Source organism: Xenopus tropicalis, chromosome 5 (genome assembly GCF_000004195.4).
Source record: "Xenopus tropicalis strain Nigerian chromosome 5, UCB_Xtro_10.0, whole genome shotgun sequence".
Taxonomy (NCBI): domain Eukaryota; kingdom Metazoa; phylum Chordata; class Amphibia; order Anura; family Pipidae; genus Xenopus; species Xenopus tropicalis.
Genome location: NC_030681.2, coordinates 67,222,331 through 67,243,061, shown reverse-complemented (window position 1 = coordinate 67,243,061; position 20,731 = coordinate 67,222,331). Strand labels below are relative to the sequence as shown.

The following is a 20,731-nucleotide window of genomic DNA, read 5'->3' as shown; positions in this document are numbered from 1 at the left end:
GCTTCCTTGAACCTAATGAAAGTTTCTGCTGTTCCAGCTAACTTGAATGCTATAAAAGAACGTTTTTTCTTATCAACCTCAACACTAACACTTTCAGCCATAAAGGTTTTGCTTTGCGATGCCTTCCCTTGCTTACAAGGGAAGTATACTGACCTGTATACTTGCTAAGCAATGTTTTAAAGATATTCTATTTTCCACCCTTTAAAAGATTGTTTAGCAAATATACAGGTCAGTATATTCCCCAATATATAGTCCAATTATTGTATCCACAACCTATAGCCCATGTTAAGGTAAATGGTGCTCTGTCCCACCCACCCACAAAAGGAAGTTATGAATTGTTGTTTGTTTCTTTTTTTAATAGTCAGACAGTTCATCTGCATTACTGCAAACCAACATAGCTGCATTTAAAAACATTAGCAGTAATGTACATTCATTTAGAACTTGTAAAGGATATACTGCCATAAAAGATAACAAGAAAGCTTTTTAGTACATCCAGAAATGCTTAGTGTCTCTGTCTGCTCCATTAGATAGGAAATGCTCATGGCTTATGGGCTCCCTGCCAAGAGCAAAGTCCAGAAGTACTTATTCAGCTTTGTGTGCTTAAATCAATAAAATGTTCACTAACCTTGCAAAATATCCCTGCCTTCTCTCCTTCTTTTCCTCTTTGTTGTCCATAATACAAGCAAGAGCAGTTTTAGTGTGTTCTGTATTCTAAAGGTTTCCAGATTACTGCCACATGTCCACCAATTCTTTCTGAAGAAAAGTAACAGAAGATATTTATATATATCACAGAATTAGCATAAGGCGAGACACAGTTGGGACAGCAATATTTAAAGAGAGAGGGAGGATCACACTTGGGTTCTGTGCCAGAAGAAAAACATCACCACAAAGAAATCACAAACACTGAGAAACAAATGCATGATTTTTTAAAGAATATTAATTAACAAGCAAAGGATTCCTTTCCGCATATCAATTTTCCAGATATGGGATCCCATACGTGTGAAAACTTGTAGAGGTTGACCAGCTGTGCCTTACAGTGCTACACAAGTCATGTTGTTGCTCACATGACTGACAACAGCAAACATCATCACATTCATTTGGAAAAATACACTTAACCTAGAAGAATAAGCATATTCAGTACTGAAAAAAATGTACACCTGGGTTTTCTAAAACGGCATATTATTATACAAGAAAATGTCCCTTGCTTATGCTATCCTGTTCTTTTCTGCTGGTTTGTCAGCTCTTTCGGCTGTACTTGTTTGTTTACCTGGGTTTTCTGGTTTAAGATGGTTCACTTAATTTTTCTTGGATTGAGATACAGTTTGTTTCTGAAAAGTGAGGTGCATGATTGCACTGTGATTTGGAATTTGCTAGAAAAGCCGGATAACAACTTTCAGTTCAGGATTAATAGATATCCGCATGCAGTGCTTTAAGGGTATAGAAAGAAGAAGGGAAGAAATTCACTGTACAATCTGTATAATACATTGACCGTCTGATATTTCATGAATCAAAGCACCTACCTTTTACTTAGAAATACAGAATATGAAGTGGCAGATTACCAAAAAGCCTATTCAGTTGCCCAGGGAACATAGTTCAAATTGGGGAGTTTTATTGTCTTAAGCAAAGAAAACATGATCCAGTGCCTTACACCACATCTTTACAATTCAATGACAGCCATAGCATTCTCCTGTCAGTGTACACACAGGGTAGATTGTGAAAAACATGCATTTCTGTGCCAAAACCAGCCCTATGTGTGCATTGACAGGGGAAGCTGTGCCTGTCAGTGCGTTCTAATGAAGTTCTAATCCACTAGTGGGGCTCATTTATCAACAAAGGGCAAATTTGCCCATGTGCAGTAACCCACAGAAACTGTCAGTAATTTGCTTTTTCCAGTCAGATGCAGGTAGAACAATAAATACAACAATTTGAGTGGTTGTCATGGGTTACTGCCCATGGGCAATTTTGCCCAGTATTGATAAATCACCCTCATATGTCTTTTTTAACGGTTTTAATAAACAGAAAATGCAACGTGTGACACTGGCCTAACACAGCATAACACAGTGGTTCCAGGTCCTCTATGTGCAGGGTTTTCAGAAATTAGGATAAAATAGAAGACCAACTGAAATAAGGACAGTTGGTAAGTTTTACAACACAGAATTTAACAAAAACTGTATATATTTAATAAAAAAAAATTCTACACCCATTAAAAGTTCATACAATACACATATATATAATATATATGTAAAAAATGCTGATGCACACCAGGAAAATTTCATCAAAAAGAGAAACGTTGATCTAAATAAAATAAGTATCCCTTTTTGATGAAATTTTCCTGGTGTGCATCAGCATTTTTTACATATTTACATTGTTTTTCTGATTTGCACCCCTGTAAGTGTGTGCCTCAGCCTTTTTATATATATATATATATATATATATATATATATATATATATATATAACGAAACCACGTACAATAGGCGCACTCCAGGGTCTTTTTCATAAAATTCAAATCTTTATTTTCATACAGCCATCAGATCAACGTTTCGGCTCTGGCCTAGAGCCTTTTCAATAGAAAAGGCTCTAGGCCAGAGCCGAAACGTTGATCTGATGGCTGTATGAAAATAAAGATTTGAATTTTATGAAAAAGACCCTGGAGTGCGCCTATTGTACGTGGTTTCGTTGTGTAATATCCCCTGGCAGCACCCGGGCAACTAAGAAGCAGAATGTAAGTTTGGAGTGCGGATTTTACTGTGGCTGTATATATATATATATACAGTGGCTTGCAAAAGTATTCGGCCCCCTTGAACTTTTCCACATTTTGTCACATTACAGCCACAAACATGAATCCATTTTATTGGAATTCCACGTGAAAGACCAATACAAAGTGGTGTACACGTGAGAAGTGGAACGAAAATCATACATGATTCCAAACATTTTTTACAAATAAATAACTGCAAAGTGGGGTGTGCGTAATTATTCAGCCCCCTTTGGTCTGAGTGCAGTCAGTTGCCCATAGACATTGCCTGATGAGTGCTAATGACTAAATAGAGTGCCCCTGTGTGTAATCTAATGTCAGTACAAATACAGCTGCTCTGTGACGGCCTCAGAGGTTGTCTAAGAGAATATTGGGAGCAACAACACCATGAAGTCCAAAGAACACACCAGACAGGTCAGGGATAAAGTTATTGAGAAATTTAAAGCAGGCTTAGGCTACAAAAAGATTTCCAAAGCCTTGAACATCCCACGGAACACTGTTCAAGCGATCATTCAGAAATGGAAGGAGTATGGCACAACTGTAAACCTACCAAGACAAGGCCGTCCACCTAAACTCACAGGCCGAACAAGGAGAGCGCTGATCAGAAATGCAGCCAAGAGGCCCATGGTGACTCTGGACGAGCTGCAGAGATCTACAGCTCAGGTGGGGGAATCTGTCCATAGGACTATTTACTAGTCATGCACTGCACAAAGTTGGCCTTTATGGAAGAGTGGCAAGAAGAAAGCCATTGTTAACAGAAAACCATAAGAAGTCCCGTTTGCAGTTTGCCACAAGCCATGTGGGGGACACAGCAAACATGTGGAAGAAGGTGCTCTGGTCAGATGAGACCAAAATGGAACTTTTTGGCCAAAATGCAAAACGCTATGTGTGGCGGAAAACTAACACTGCACATCACTCTGAACACACCATCCTCACTGTGAAATATGGTGGTGGCAGCATCACGCTCTGGGGGTGCTTCTCTTCAGCAGGGACAGGGAAGCTGGTCAGAGTTGATGGGAAGATGGATGGAGCCAAATACAGGGCAATCTTGGAAGAAAACCTCTTGGAGTCTGCAAAAGACTTGAGACTGGGGCGGAGGTTCACTTCCAGCAGGACAGCGACCCTTAACATAAAGCCAGAGCAACAATGGAATGGTTTAAAACAAAACATATCCATGTGTTAGAATGGCCCAGTCAAAGTCCAGATCTAAATCCAATCGAGAATCTGTGGCAAGATCTGAAAACTGCTGTTCACAAACGTTGTCCATCTAATCTGACTGAGCTGGAGCTGTTTTGCAAAGAAGAATGGGCAAGGATTTCAGTCTCTAGATGTGCAAAGCTGGTAGAGACATACCCTAAAAGACTGGCAGCTGTAATTGCAGCAAAAGGTGGTTCTACAAAGTATTGACTCAGGGGGCTGAATAATTACGCACACCCCACTTTGCAGTTATTTATTTGTAACAAAATGTTTGGAATCATGTATGATTTTCGTTCCACTTCTCACGTGTACACCACTTTGTATTGGTCTTTCACGTGGAATTCCAATAAAATTGATTCATGTTTGTGGCTGTAATGTGACAAAATGTGGAAAAGTTCAAGGTTGGTAAAGGTTATAAAGCCATTTCTAAAGCTTTGGGACTCCAGCGAACCACAGTGAGAGCCATTATCCACAAATGGCAAAAACATGGAACAGTGGTGAACCTTCCCAGGAGTGGCCGGCCGACCAAAATTACCACAAGAGCGCAGAGACAACTCATCCGAGAGGCCACAAAAGACCCCAGGACAACATCTAAAGAACTGCAGGCCTCACTTGCCTCAATTAAGGTCAGTGTTCACGACTCAACCATAAGAAAGAGACTGTGCAAAAACGGCCTGCATGGCAGATTTCCAAGGCGCAAACCACTTTTAAGCAAAAAGAACATTATGGCTCGTCTCAATTTTGCTAAAAAACATCTCAATGATTGCCAAGACTTTTGGGAAAATACCTTGTGGACCGACGAGACAAAAGTTGAACTTTTTGGAAGGTGCGTGTCCCGTTACATCTAGCGTAAAAGCATTTCAGAAAAAGAACATCATACCAACAGTAAAATATGGTGGTGGTAGTGTGATGGTCTGGGGTTGTTTTGCTGCTTCAGGGCCTGGAAGGCTTGCTGTGATAGATGGAACCATGATTTCTACTGTCTACCAAAAAATCCTGAAGGAGAATGTCCGGCCATCTGTTCGTCAACTCAAGCTGAAGCGATCTTGGGTGCTGCAGCAGGACAATGACCCAAAACACACCAGCAAATCCACCTCTGAATGGCTGAAGAAAAACAAAATGAAGACTTTGGAGTGGCCTAGTCAAAGTCCTGACCTGAATCCTATTGAGATGTTGTGGAATGACCTTAAAAAGGCAGTTCATGCTAGAAAACCCTCAAATAAAGCTGAATTACAACAATTCTGCAAAGATGAGTGGGCCAAAATTCTTCTAGATCGCTGTAAAAGACTCGTTGCAAGTTATCGCAAACACTTGATTGCAGTTATTGCTGCTAAGGGTGGCCCAACCAGTTATTAGGTTCAGGGGCAATTACTTTTTCACAAAGGGCCATGTAGGTTTGGATTTTTTTTCTCCCTAAATAATAAAAACCCTCATTTAAAAACTGCATTTTGTGTTTACTTGTGTTATCTTTGACTAATAGTTAAATGTGTTTGATGATCAGAAACATTTTGTGTGACAAACATGCAAAAGAATAAGAAACCAGGAGGGGGGCAAATAGTTTTTCACACCACTGTATATATATATATATATATATATATAGAAAATAATCATCTGTGGCCAGCACACCCTTCAATGTTTCATCAAAAAATTTTTTATTGCAGATATATTGTTAAAACCAACGTTTCGGTCCTTGTTAGGACCTTTCTCAAGGATCTTTCTCAAGGATTTCTCATCCTTGAGAAAGGTCCTAACAAGGACCGAAACGTTGGTTTTAACAATATATCTGCAGTAAAAAATTTTTTGATGAAACATTGAAGGGTGTGCTGGCCACAGATGATTATTTTCTACTGACTTATGCTATAGCTTATACAGGAGCAGTGGCCAGCGCCTTGTTGTAGCTCCCACCCTTCCCAGCTGCAGTCAGGTGATCCCAGTGGAGCCAATAAATGGGCAACCATATGGGGGTTTTAACCTTGAAAGCAAGAAAGTTGCAGGTAAAACTTAGTCCCTTGGCTAAATGTATATTGAAGCAGTAGAATTCTTAATGAATCGCATAAGTCAGTGTAGGAACTGGTCAAAAGGGATGACTTTGACGCAGTTGGCCAGCTTGAAGTATATTGCAATATATGGACAAACAATCCCTGTTTTGCTTAAAGGGAAGGGCATTTCTTAGTAGCTTAAATGCACCGAATGTCTTAATGTTCTATATATTGATAATGGGTGAGTGCAGAGGATCTCTTGTTGTTGTTTCTATGTATTTCTTAGTCACAACCTCATTGCACCCCCGCCTAATGGTTTAAAATTTAGTGGTTGAGCACAACTTTCCCTTTTTTTGCTATATATATATATATATATATATATATATATATAATATATATACATATATATAAAATTTAAGTCTGGAATATCAATGCTGAGTGCGTGACTGTGGACTTTTCTGCTCACTATTTCATAAAGCAGTCTGAATACATACCTTCCATGAAAGGAAGAATAACTAAAGTGCACTATTGGAACAAAAATGGCAACAAGAAGATAGCATTAGTATGGTAAATAACGTAAAGTCTACAAAATACGTTATTATAAATTATAAAAAAAAAAAGATTATGTTTTTTATCTGTAAGCACTATATTTGAGTAACAAACTACAATTAATGTGGTACATAAAATTACTAGTCGCTGAGATTATTTCTTTACACAATGTTTTAATTACTGATACTACTTATTACAGTATAAACAGTGGTTGTGGTTGTAGTTGATATATTTTATGTTTAAACTAAATCCGGAAGGATTGTTTTGCCATCAATATGGGTTCATGCAACGTAGTTACGATCAAGTACGCCATACTGTTTTATTTTTACCAAGAAAAAGGAAACAATTTTTTAAAAATGTAATTATTTGATTAAAGTGGTTTCTATGCTAAGGTCACCATTGGTCCCTGTTTCCCATGAACAGGCCCCAGTGAAAACTTTCCCCAGCAAATGTCCCTGTCTTATAACCTTAACCCCTTAAAAGGGTTGTTCACCTTTGAGTTAACTTTTAGTATGATGTAGAGAGTAATTGTTTCTGGTATTAAACCTTAAACCATAAATGATACCTTCCCTGATGTATTGCCTGTTTTTTCCTTACTCTTGCATTAACTTGTACCTTGTCAGTAGGTCCCTACACTCCCTCAGGTGCCTCTTCCCCTTTTATTTTGAAGGTTTTTTAAATTATTGTAACAATAGATCTTTGCAAGGTAGAAACTGATACTGATTCTCTAGCACCTAGCATAATAATAAAAAAGTTTCTGTCTTCCAGAATGGTATTGTGGATTCTAGATACATATTTCAAATTTATAGCTGGGAGAACCAGTGACACATTTAAAAAAAAAAAAAAAACCTGGAAAGAGTATTTGTTAAAAAGCTAGATGAAGATAAGTAAGAAGCTGGACAGTGGGGATGCAGTAGATATAATCTATTTGGATTTTGCCAAAGCATTTGATACCGTTCCCCACAAACGACTGCTTTCTAAGCTAAGGCATATTGGTCTTAGTGAAGTCGTTTGCACATGGATAGAAAACTGGCTACAGGATCGGGTACAGAGGGTGGTTGTTAATGGTACATTCTTTACTTGGAATAAGGTCCTCAGTGGGTTCCCTCAGGGTTCTGTACTGGGTCCACTTTTGTCTAATTTGTTCATAAATGACTTAGGGGAGGGTATTATGAGTAATGTATCAGTGTTTGCAGATGACACAAAACTCTGCAGACCAGTCAATTCTATCCAGGATGTGACATCCCTGCAGCAGGATCTTGACCAACTGGCAATCTGGGCAGCTAAGTAGCAGATGAGATTTAATGTGGATAAATGTAAGGTCATGCACCTGGGATGTAAAAATATGCAAGCCCCGTATACCCTTAATGGGACTGCACTAGGCAAATCCATAATGGAGAAGGACCTTGGAGTCCTTGTAGATAATAAACTTGGCTGTAGCAAGCAATGCCAGGCAGCAGCTGCAAGGGCAAACAAGGTTTTGAGCTGTATTAAAAGGGGTATAGATTCACGGGAGGAGGGGGTTATTCTTCCCCTTTACAGAGCACTGGTAAGGTCCCATCTAGAATATGCTGTTCAGTTTTGGTCTCCAGTGCTCAAACGGACATTATTGAGTTAGAGAGGGTCCAGAGAAGGGCAACTAAGCTGGTAAAGGGCATGGAAAGTCTCAGTTATGAAGAAAGACTGGCCAAGTTGGGTCTGTTTACACTGGAGAAGAGGCGCTTAAGAGGTGACATGATAACTATGTATAAATATATAAAGGGATCATAAAATAACCTTTCTAATGTTTTATTTACCAGTAGGTCCTTCCAACGGACACGAGGGCACCCACTTCGTTTAGAAGAAGGGAGGTTCCATTTAAATATTCGGAAAGGATTTTTTAAACGGCGGGAAAACTTTCCGACTTTGAACCTTCAGTCCATGATTTTGGAACCCTCCCATAAGACTCAATCGCACTCTGCAGCTCCAACCTGGCCCAAGGAAAGTCACGATACCGATGCTTGAAAGAATCCAAAACTTTCGTACTCGTTGCGACAAATACGATTTTGTTGCACAAATTGTCATGCAAATTGTTGCAAAGTACAAAAAAGCCACACAATTTAACGAAAATATCGTAGAAAATACGCAAAAGTTGTAAACTAGGAAAAATACAAATTTTTTGTAATCGGACCTGTCGTACTTTAATGAATATGCCCCTATGGGGCACATTTACTAATCCACGAACGTCTGAAAAGCGTCCAAATGCGTTTTTTTCGTAATGATCGGTATTTTGCAATTTTTTCGTAAATTGTCGCGACTTTTTCGTAGCCATTACGACTTGCTTGTAAATTGTTGCAACTTTTTCTTAGCCATTACTACTTGCTCGTAAATTGTCGCGACTTTTTCATAGCCGTCGTGCCGAGTACGAAAGTTTCGGATTCATTCAAGCTTCAGTATCGTGACTTTCCTTGGGCCAGGTTGGAGCTGCAGAGTGCCATTGAGTCCTATGGGAGGCTTCCAAAATCATGCAAAGTCGCAAAGGTTTTCCCGCCGTTTACGAGCGCTCAATACGAAAAAGTTTTACAATTTACGAGCAAGTCGTAATGGCTATGAAAAAGTCGCGACAATTTACGAAAAAATCGCAAACTGTTCGTTTCCAATCCGATTTTTTCCCATTCGGGATTCGGATTCGTGGATTAGTAAATCAGCCCCTAAGTGTTGTATAGAAATGGATTAGGAGCATGTTTGCATAATTATTCCAGTATCCCAAATTAACTTTTTGTTTTACATGCACTGTTAATAAGAAACGTTATAGTTCTCAAACATAAGTGTGTGAATGGATGATAAAGTTATTTATTTGTTATCACCAATATGCTATATTGTATCAGTCTCTCTCACTCTCTCTATTACATTGAAAGTTGCTTTATATTAATTGGTATCCATGTAAAAGGCGCAGCCTAAGGCTAATGCCACATGGGCGTATTCTTGGCAAGCCAAAAAAACGCTTGCCAAGAATACACCCGGCTACTGTAAATTTAGCCTGCCTTATGCCTGCACCTGAATAAATGAAATATGCTCGGGTGGAGGCACATGTAGCCGATATCCTCAAAAAAACGCCAGACTTCATATTTTCAGCGGATTTCGGCTACATGTGCCTGCACCCAAGCGTATATCATTCATTCAGGTGCAGGCACAGGTAGGAGCGTATGACAGGTCCCAAAATGCAAAGATAATGAATAATGAACATAACAGGGGGATGTTATACAGTAATACCTTTAATTATGTTTATGCTACCAAGGTCAGAGTTCAATAAGTTACCTCTACAAGCCCCAAAGAGCCCAGGGGCAGTGTCAAATACAGTGTCAAACATCTACCTTGATTTATGACCCTAAATTTTAGAGTCAGCTTTGTATTTGTCAATGGAAGATGGAAGGGGAAGGGGCAACCTTGAAATTGTTGTACAAACAGACACTGGTAACAGCCTTATACTGTATGCCTTTTTTCAGGAAAAGTGTGATTATATTATAGATTGACAAACGGTGTTGTGGGACCAAGTGAAATACAATTAAATCTGACAAATTTTACAAACACACAAAAAAGAGTTTGATCAATGCACATTCCCTGGCCCAATTTTTTTTTTTTTTTAAATACAGGTATGGGACCTGTTATCCAGAATGCTCTGGACCTGGGGTTTTCCGGATAAGGGATCTTTCCGTAATTTGGATCTCCATACCTTAAGTCTGTTAAAAATCATTTAAATATTGAATAAACCCAATAGGCTTGTTTTGCCTCCAATAAGGATTAATAATATCTTAGTTGGGATCAAGTACAAGGTACTGTTTTATTATTACAGAGAAAAAGGAAATCACTTTAGAAATAAGAATTATTTGCTTATAATGGAGTCTATAGGAGATGGCCATTCCGTAATTCCGAACTTTCTGGATAAGGGGTTTCCGGATAAGGGGTCCGATACCTGTTTATGAACTTAAAACAGATAAAACAGGGAATGCAAATTAATCAATCCCCTCTTTTATATTATAAGATTATTAGGCCTCTACCTTTATAATGCATTCATTTTAGTGTTTGTTACATACAAACATCTCTGTGTTTACAGGTGACACACCAAAAAACATTTATGAAACGTTAGATTTACATCACAACTGCATGCCTTCATTAATCTGGTAACCCAAAACAAGATAATTGATATGAAAGTATGAATGTTTGGTTATGGAGCATTAAATGCATTAGTCAAGAGACTGCTCTAAACAGGGCAGATGCAGATTGTACAAGCCATGTGTTTCAGCTGCTGTGCACACACAAATAGCCATTTTCTAACCCACCCAACTTTTAGCACTATTTAGCACTACTGATTAGGACTAACACAAGCTTATAAAAGGCAAGAGTTATCCCCTCATATACACACAACCAGCGGTATAACAACTTGGCGTCGACCCTGCAGTTCACACCCCCCTGTTCCCCAGGACCCCATGACTGCAGAGTCTGCTTCCTCTACTGCACAAGACCTGTCTGTGATGTGTCTATTTTAATTTATTTAATGTGTGACAAGCCTTCTGCCTGTACAGTTTTCAGGGGAAATGCTATGGTAGGCAGGTTAGCGTAGGATCTGGAGCACAGAAACAGGAACATTCTGGGCATCTCACTAAGCCCTGCTGACTCTCCCCACCAGAGATTCCAGCTCACTGTCTGGCAGAACCACACCCCCTCCAACGCAAGGAGGCATAATCCCACACCCTTTTTATTTGTGGCTCATCTGCAGCCTAATCAGGCAGCTCCCTACAGTTGGGCAGCTGCAAACACTAAGGCTAATGCCAGACGATGTGTAGGGCGGATATTTTCGGCAAGCGCTTTTCCGCCGAAATACGCAGACTTTCAAACTCTCACATTTTTATGCATTTTTCCGCTTGCCGAAAATATCTGCCCTACGCCTCGTCTGGCATTAGCCTTAATGGAGTATGGAATGGAAGACCCAACCTACACTTTCTCTGTTCACCCAGGGACCCATTTATCTGGCTTTTCCTAAGCTCACAAAAGAATACAGCCCAACTTGCTGCAACAGCAGACATTTTACCTGGAGCTAACTGTGTACCACCTTTAACACTGGTGAAAAATACACCTAACAATAACCTTGTCCAGCACATCTCTTACATATGGAAGATAAACAGCCACTATTCCTCCAAATAAATTACAGTTCAGTGCAGGTGGATATTCCAAGTCCTTTACATATATAAAAATGCACAGAATTATGATGTAACCAAATGACAATATCATGTTAATATGACCAACAAGACAGGTAGGCAGAAGCTTTTAGACGTGTTAAATGTGTTATTTAACCAGATTTAGCCACTCCCATGCTCACAGACAGTGGCAAAAAGGAGTAAGTTGGCAGTTGCAGACAAGGAGAAGGTGGGCTAGGACAGTGCCAACTAAAGCAGGTTTGAATCAGAAATTCAAGACTAAAATAGAGAGGAAATTGGGTATTTATGAATAATTCTAGGGGCTGTCACTTGAGCCAACTAGTGCAGATTTAATAGGTCAGAAATAGGGTATTTATGAACAAGATCTAATATGTGTTAGTGGCAAATACTCATTTTAGGGCAGACTTGCTAAGGCTCAGATATCAGCATTTGGGATGACTTTGTTAGAATTACTAAGTGTTGTACTGGTACTTTCATGCTGTAATAGATATCCCATTACATCACATCTAAATATTATATACCATGTTATATTGAAGTGGGCAGGAGTAGAATAAACTGTAATGCAATACAAATAAGTTAGAAAAACTGCTTTAGAATTCTTCTCTTTGATTATCCTATAACACATATGATTTAATAAATAACAATCATCTAGCACTCAACAGTTTTATCTAAACTGCAGCCCCATATCTTTGTCCATGACTCCTTCATTCATTAAGCTATTCTCCTTACATTTCTCATCTATCCTGAGTATTTTGCTTTGAACAAATATTTAAGTACAAGGATAGCCTAAAACCTTGTTGCCAAAAACCTTGAATGCATAACTATGCCAACCTAATCCTGAAGTAAATATATGGGCTTCTAATCTATGTAAACCGATTTCTACCTTATACCTGGATCCAAAGTATATTCTAAAAAGCCCTTAGAATGTGTGACAGACACTAATACCCTCCCTCACAGGAGGGCTGGGATGAAACTGTAGACAGAACATACTTTTAGTATTTATCTAGTATTTATTAGGGATTGGCAAATACAGAATAAAGTCTTGACAGATGGGCTATAGTCTTATTATGTCACAAATGCTCTGAAACAGAGGCAGGCTTTATACACTAAATCTGGGAGAGTCAGAACATGGAAAACTTTGGACCAGAGGTCACTAACTTGCCAAACACCAACAACAAGCAATGCCCAATATCATACCCCCAAGCAATTTTCCCTCTAAAGGTGCCCATACACCTTCATGGTGTCACCAAGCGAGCAGATCTTTTCCGTGACCTATGGGTGGGCGATATTGGGAGGATCCAGGCTAATTCGATCGAATTATAACAACAGGTATAGGCAAAGTCGGTCCGGGGACCACATCAACAAGCCAATGTGGTCCCCGATCCGACTAGATTTTTAAACCTGCCCGATCGAGATGTGGCCGATTTAAAGCCAAATATCGGTCGGGCAGTCCCGTTGGTAGTGCCCATACACGAGCCGATTAGCTGCCGAAACGGTCTAAGGGGCCGATATTGGCAGCTAGAATCGGCCCGTGTATGGGCACCTTAAGATGTATGCACGCACATTCTTTTATACTTATTCTGTCCCAGTGACTCTCAAGATAAGCCTATAAGCAATAGTAGTACCTACTAACACAGCTATACCTGTTATAAATGTATTTACAAATCTGAGCTGTCAATCATATATTGTCTGCTGTATGAGCTGTCTGTCATATATTGTCTGCCCTGCCTCTATGCCTGAGGCATAGAGGTGGGGCAGGCAATTAATTTTTACTTTCCATTCTGCACTTTCTAGATGTCTTTGCATTTATGTATCCTGCTTACGGGCATGGGCATCAGGTGCCAGATTTTGAAACATAAACCAGATTTTGTGATGATGCAAAGCTTGTCTTAATAATTGTCAGGCGATTCGTGTGTCTCACGGGAGGCCTCCCAATCTGCGCATGCGCGTTAATTCGCGCTCCTGTGCGTATCTGCACGCGCGCGTTGACGCGGTCACAAACGGACACATGCGCATTGCCGTGGTCTGTAGTCCAGTGCGAGGTGACCATCTTTACTGATTAACACTACGCGGTTCCTGTTCCTGATTCTGGTTTGACCCCTGCTTCTGCTCTCGACTTCGGCTCCCTCCTGAACTTTGATTGAAGTCCTGGTTTTTTACTTCGGCCTAGTACTTCGTTTCTCCTGTTTGCTGCCTGTCCTGACCTTCGGCCTGCCTTTGTGACTTTGCTTTTGCCTGATCCCAGTACCTGTTTTCCGCATTAAGCAGAGACCTTTGCGTCAGTTACTAGCACCTCTGCTATTCCTTATCTGAGCTCACCCTGTCTGCATTTCCAGGACCTGAGCACTCAGTGGGAAGCGTAGGGGAGTGCTTCAGTCATCTTTCCCTGTGTCTCAAGCATCTGGCAGAGATAAGCCTGACAATAATGGTTTTTACAAAATGGCAGCTGCCTGCTTTCTTTGGTTGTATACTTGCAAGACATGCTCAACTAATATAATGAACAATGATTTGCAATTATTTCTTAAGGTAACAGGTCTCCTTTAACTTAGGTCAATGACACATGGGGGCAGGGGTGTGATGCAGAGGGGGTGGGGTTTTTATGTTGATGGCCGAAGAATTGGTTAGGAGATAGAGTTAATAATATAAATAATGGGCGAAATGGAGGGGAAGCGGGGAGGCAGAATTAGGGCAGATCAGAGGCAGACCTAAAGTTTCAAAAGAGATCTGAGTAGGAAAGCTACTTAATTGTACAGAAATGCATCTGGGAAATAGACAGACATGCTACTTATTCACTTAATATCAATTATCTGGAATTTCAGTAATGGAGAACGGCTTACTAGTTCTCGTTTATAGCCAGCTAAGCAATAATACAAAATATAATTACTCAGCACCAAAGGGTAGTAAGAAATTAACATGAAAAAAAACACTATTGGTTACAATGTCTTTTAAAAAATGTGGATCTTAGTTAAATAATCCTAGTGCATGTGGGTATGCTCTTAGAAAGGAATTTTCCTGCTCACTGATTAATCTCAAAGGTATTTAATACTGGTGTTTTGGTTTGAACTCCACTGTGTCAACAGCAGAATGCTGGGCATGTATAACTATGTGTTATGGACTGGCAAAATTATTAACAGCCTCTAAGCGGGGAAAAAATAAGGGCAATTGCATTATACATTTCATTCATGTAACATTTCCCAAAAGAGTTTCAAAATGTTATTTATTTGTTGCTGTGTGGCCATTAATTATAAAGTGAATTCCAACCTATGGTAAACTGTAATTTGCATAAAAATGTCCTCTGGCTCACTGCTTTACTTTACATAGTTACATAGTTACATAGTTACATAGGGTTGAAAAAAGACCAGTGTCCATCAAGTTCAACCCATCCAAGTAAACCCAGCACACTTAACCCACACCTACCAATCTATACACTCACATACATACACTATATATACAACCACTAGTTTGTTTCTGTTTGCTACACTGTTTTTTTTGTCATACTGTAGCATAATTTTACATATAAGTTCAGAAACATGCCTCTTGTCTCTATTAAACTTCATCATTCGCTTTACTGTTCTTCCTCATCTTTGTTCCTCACACTGCTTAACTTAGCCCCATAATGTACCTGGTGCTTATCATCTGGTCCGGAGGACCCATGTTTTTGGGTTCGGCCGAACCCCCAAACCTACCCCAACGGATTTGGCCGAATACCGAACCAAATCCTAATAAAAATATGTTCTGTCCTGAGGGAAAAGCGATACCACGAACTAGGGGCAAAAACATATGTAACAACCAAAACTAAGGTAGAATTAAACAATAGGAGCGGAACGGCTGTGCGACCTATCAGGTTTTATTTTTCTATTTTAATCTTCTATCTCTCTCTTTTTATATATTGTTAAAATGACTTACTTTTCTCTTTGAATGTTAATGTTCCAGAATGGTAGCACATCATGATGCAAATCTCAATATAGCGGACTTTATATATCCAAATCGGTTTCCCTATGTAGACATCAGAAGTACCTACCCCAGCGACGGGAAAGAGACAGCATCCAACAGGAACATACAATCTACGGCCTTGTAAGCTATAGCATAACAGGTACCCAGAGAGAAGTGACTGGGGCCTGTGTGGACACATTACGTCACACGTGCCCCCTCTTTCTTTCTCATTCTCTACTCCCCCCAATTACGTAACACAAAAGGAGAAAAAATGTCTAAGTTAAAGTTGTAAGAACTTATTGTCAGCTCAGGAACAAAGACTATGTCTGTAAAAAAATCAATGCATCCCCCTCCCACCCCCTGCCCCCTTTTCCTTTCTGTATCCCCTTCCCTACTGTTGAAATCAAAAATAAAGAATATATAAAAAAATATGTTCTGTCTACAGCTTCATCCCAGCCCTCCTGTGAGGGAGGGTATCAGTGTCTGCCACACATGGCACACACAGGCAGCATAGGGCAGGCAGAGTATGGAACACACAGCATACAGTGACACAATGCTGGCGCTGCTCCTACACTCTGCACAATAACTATGTATTAAAAAATGTTTTAATTGCAGTACCACCACAGTATATGTTCTTTTTATAGTGTGCAGGGTTTACTTGTGGGTGTCTGAGGTGTGAACAGGTGAGCAATGTGGGGCTTTCAGTCTGAGCCTGAGGTGTGAACAATGCAGGGGGTGAACAATGCAGAGATTAAAAAATGTGAACAACACAGGGGGTTACATGTTTAAACAATACAAGGGGTTTACAGCCTGAATCTGAGGTGTAAACCATACAGGGGGTCAATTATTCTCAGTACTGACACCATTTAAAGCTTACACAAAGGTAAGGAGTCACAGCAGCCAGACAGGTGGGGGGCCACACAGAGGGGGGTCAGGGACTGCCAGTTGGAAAGCACTGCTATGTTCCATTATATCACTAATAATCATAGTAACATAGTAACTTAGGTTGAAAACAGACTAAGTCCATTACGTTCAACCATAATGCCTATAATAACCTGCCTAACTGATAGTTGATCCAGAGGAAGGCGAAAACCCCATGTGAAGCCTCTCTAATTTGCTGCAGAGAGGAAAAATTCCTTCCCGACTCCAAGATGGCAATTGGACCAGTCCCTGGATCAACTTGTACTACAGCTATCTCCCATAACCCTGTAATCCCTCACTTGCTAAAAAGCCATCCGCTCCCTTCTTAAAGCTATATAATGTATCAACCTGCTGATTATGGACTACAGCAGTGATCCCCAACCAGTGACTTGGGAGCAACATGCTCACCAACCCCTTGGATGTTGCTTGCAGTGGCTTCAAAGCAGGTGCTTATTTTTTGAATTCCTGGTTTTGTGGCAAAATGTACTACTACAAAATGTACTACCAAACAAGGCCTCCTGTAGGCTGATAGTCTGCAGAGGGGCAACCAAACAGCCAATCGCAGCCCTTATTTGGCACCCCTATGAACTTTTATGATGTTTATGTTTCTCCCCAACTCTTTTTAAATTTGACTGTGGCTTACAAGTAAGAAAGGTTGGGGATCCTGTGACTACAGCATCCTATGACAGCTTTCAGATCATAGATTATACTTGGATTTGTACTATTGTTTGAGAGCTACAAGTGTAAAATAATTGGGCCAATTTATCAAAGCGTTATACAAAAAAGTAAAAGAGTAAAAAGTGGAGTAAGATAAATAGTGTACATGTTATTCAAAGTATTCAAGGACAGGAATGCCTATTACATAAGTCATGTTGTTTAAGGGGGGGGCAAATTGTTAGGCATCCCCCAGTGAATTAAATTGAGAAATGTTCCCCGGCCCTGTGCGCCTCTTCTGAAAAAAATGCACTGGCCCAGGGTTTAAAATCTCAAAAGCTTCCATCGTACCCTTTTTACCCTTTTTTCCCAGTGATCCCTTGCATCACACTAGACTTGTCCATGCACAGTAAAGTCAGAATGGAATGGGATGTTTATCATTTGGCAACCCAAATGTAAAAATATTTGACATTTATTTATTTAAAGCAGAAATGCAATTTTAACACTGCAATTTCCAAGTTAATATCTCTTTTAACGCCAGAATTTTAGTCTGCTATGCAAATGCCCAGTTCCATCACATAGCTTTATAAACACTGAATTTAATCACGCCATCTAGCATGCAGGCAGCATTATTGGGAAATGTGTTTTACCAGTTTTATACAAGAATGATGTTCCAAATCAACAATTCTTTGGTGGTGAAACAAGCAACTGGATTTAGGTTACGCAGACTTTGCAGTGTACTGACAACCCAGGGGGAGTAATTCTGTCGTATTTATATCAGAAGTACCCAATATTTGGTTTACGCTTGTTTTAGTCACTACAACTAGAGCTTTCCGGGTTGCTGCGAGTCTCTGTGACTGGATGGACATGCCTGATGTATATAAACAGAGCAGCCCACCAGCATGTCCCCTCCCACTGGCTGTGTGACTAGTGGTGACATGCATCAAATATGCCACACCAACATCACACAAGGCGTGGTTATGCACAGAATAACAAACTATTAGATAAATAACAGCCCTGTAATTATAGCAGTACGCCTAATAAAAATGAGGCATATCCAGAGCCTGCATTTTTGCTTTAGGGCTTTAGGGCATGGTAAGATAACGTTGTGTACAAAACCCACCTCTAAATCCTTGTCCCTGGCTGCTGTCTGGGATGGTTCTCCTCAATAATGCCTAGAAGGGGAGGGCCTTTCCCTTATGTGTGGTGTCGCGTGTGCCAGTAGATGGGCTGAAGCGGATAATGTGCCTGGTACCTTCTCATTTTCCTCAGTGTTTACATGACAGCTACACCCACGCGATTTTCTCCCGGCTCTTAGTAGCCGATCGGCAGAGCAGCGCATTAGGCTGCAGAACAACTCCCCCTTCCCCCCTCCCGTCTTCCTTCCTTCCCTCCCTCCCCCTCCGCTTTCTGCCTAGTGCAGTGCAGGCGTACGCATCCCACTGTATCCTCCTCCGAGTCCCACTGGGATCACTGAACACGCGTGTATCACATGGCCTAACACTGACCTCTACAGGCGTCTCTCCTGAACGCTCTTTATTAAGGAAAAACACAGGAATAGTGGACAATAGGGGAGTGGCAGGTCCTTTCACCATGTACAGTAGCTTTGTTTGTCTAACCTATTATTTCAGAACAGCTGTTTAACTAGAACTCATGGGAATGCTAGAATCTGTAGCTAAACAACAGAAGGACACAGAAGTGATGTTTGGTGTTTTACAATAGCGCCATGCCTGCTTCTGTAAAGGGAGTAGATTTACAACACTAAGGGGCCCATTTATCAAAGTCTGAATTTCGGACTCCTAAAAGTATGATTTGATTAAATCCAATATTTTCTGATGTGTGCTAAAAGTGCGATCGTACGAAGTTCGGATCGTGGTTGTACGAAAAAATATTGTGGTGCAATCTGAAAGTTCCGAAATTTTCATATTCGAAGGATCGTAAAAGGCGCAAAAAACTTTCTGACTTTGGACCTTCTGTGTATGTTATTTGAAGCCTGTCATAGGACTCAATGGCATTCTGCAGCTCCAACCTGGCCCAAGGAAAGTCACAATACCGAACCTTGAATGAATTCCCGAAACTTTCGTACTTGGCGGGACAAATACGTTTTTGGCGCACAAATTGTCGCAAAGTGCGAAAAAGTTCAGCAAATTAACAAAAAAATCGCAGAAAATACACACAGTTCTAAAACGTAGAAAAAATCCGAATTTCGTACAAAATCGTAAATTGATAAATGGGCCCCTTAAGGCAGGGCTGGAACTAGGGGTAGGCAGAAAAGGCAGCTGCCTAGGCTGCAACGATTGGGGGGCACAAGACATGAGCTTCTCTTGCCTACCCCTAGTCTGAGCTCTGTTTTCATTGCCCCGGCCGCTTGTCATTACGCGGTGGGGCAATGAACTATTGCTTTGCATCGACCCCCCCGATGGGATAAGGTTCTCAGTGGGGTCCCTCAGGGTTCTGTACTGGGTCCACTTTTGTTTAATTTGTTCATAAATGACTTAGGGGAGGGTATTATGAGTAATGTATCAGTGTTTGCAGATGACACAAAACTCTGCAGACCAGTCAATTCTATCCAGGATGTGACATCCCTGCAGCAGGATCTTGACCAACTGGCAATCTGGGCGGCTAAGTGGCAGATGAGATTTAATGTGGATAAATGTAAGGTCATGCACCTCTGATGTAAAAATATGCAAGCCCCGTATACCCTTAATGGGACTGCACTAGGCAAATCCATAATGGAGAAGGACCTTGGAGTCCTTGTAGATAATAAACTTGGCTGTAGCAAGCAATGCCAGGCAGCAGCTGCAAGGGCAAACAAGGTTTTGAGCTGTATTAAAAGGGGTATAGATTCACGGGAGGAGGGGGTTATTCTTCCCCTTTACAGAGCGCTGGTAAGGCCCCATCTAGAATATGCTGTTCAGTTTTGGTCTCCAGTGCTCAAACGGGACATTATTGAGTTAGAGAGGGTCCAGAGAAGAGCAACTAAGCTGGTAAAGGGTATGGAAAGTCTCAGTTATGAACAAAGACTGGCCAAGTTGGGTCTGTTTACACTGGAGAAGAGGCGCTTAAGAGGTGACATGATAACTATGTATAAATATATAAAGGGATCATAAAATAACCTTTCTAATGTTTTATTTACCAGTAGGTCCTTCCAACGGACACGAGGGCACCCACTCCGTTTAGAAGAAGGGAGGTTCCATTTAAATATTCGGAAAGGCTTTTTTACTGTGAGAGCTGTGAAGTTGTGGAATTCCCTCCCCGAATCAGTCGTGCTGGCTGATACATTATATAACTTTAAGAAGGGGCTGGATGGATTCTTAGCAAGTGAGGGAATACAGGGTTATGGGAGATAGCTCAGTACAAGTTGATCCAGGGACTGGTCCGATTGCCATCTTGGAGTCAGGAAGGAATTTTTTCCCCTCTGCGGCAAATTAGAGAGGCTTCAGATGGGGTTTTTTGCCTTCCTCTGGATCAACTAGTAGTTAGGCAGGTTATATATAGGCATTATTGTTGAACTTGATGGACGTATGTCTTTTTTCAACCCAACTTACT

At 40.6% G+C, this 20,731-nt stretch overlaps 1 protein-coding gene across 2 annotated transcripts in view; it reads right to left on the bottom strand.

Annotated features, from left to right (window-relative positions):
- ncoa7 (nuclear receptor coactivator 7) overlaps positions 1 to 18,558 on the bottom strand; it is an 81,841-nt gene extending 63,283 nt beyond the window's left edge. Inside the window, exons 1-2 of one of the 2 annotated variants that reach the window (XM_031901997.1) lie at positions 18,306 to 18,558; positions 626 to 753 (exon numbers count right to left, since the gene is read on the bottom strand). In XM_031901997.1, coding sequence (XP_031757857.1) covers positions 626 to 675 — 50 coding nt within the window. In that variant the 5' untranslated portion in view covers positions 676 to 753; positions 18,306 to 18,558. The remainder of the gene's footprint in view (positions 1 to 625; positions 754 to 18,305) is intronic. The other variant, XM_031901999.1, reaches the window with a different exon arrangement.
- Positions 18,559 to 20,731: the final 2,173 nt, after the last annotated feature.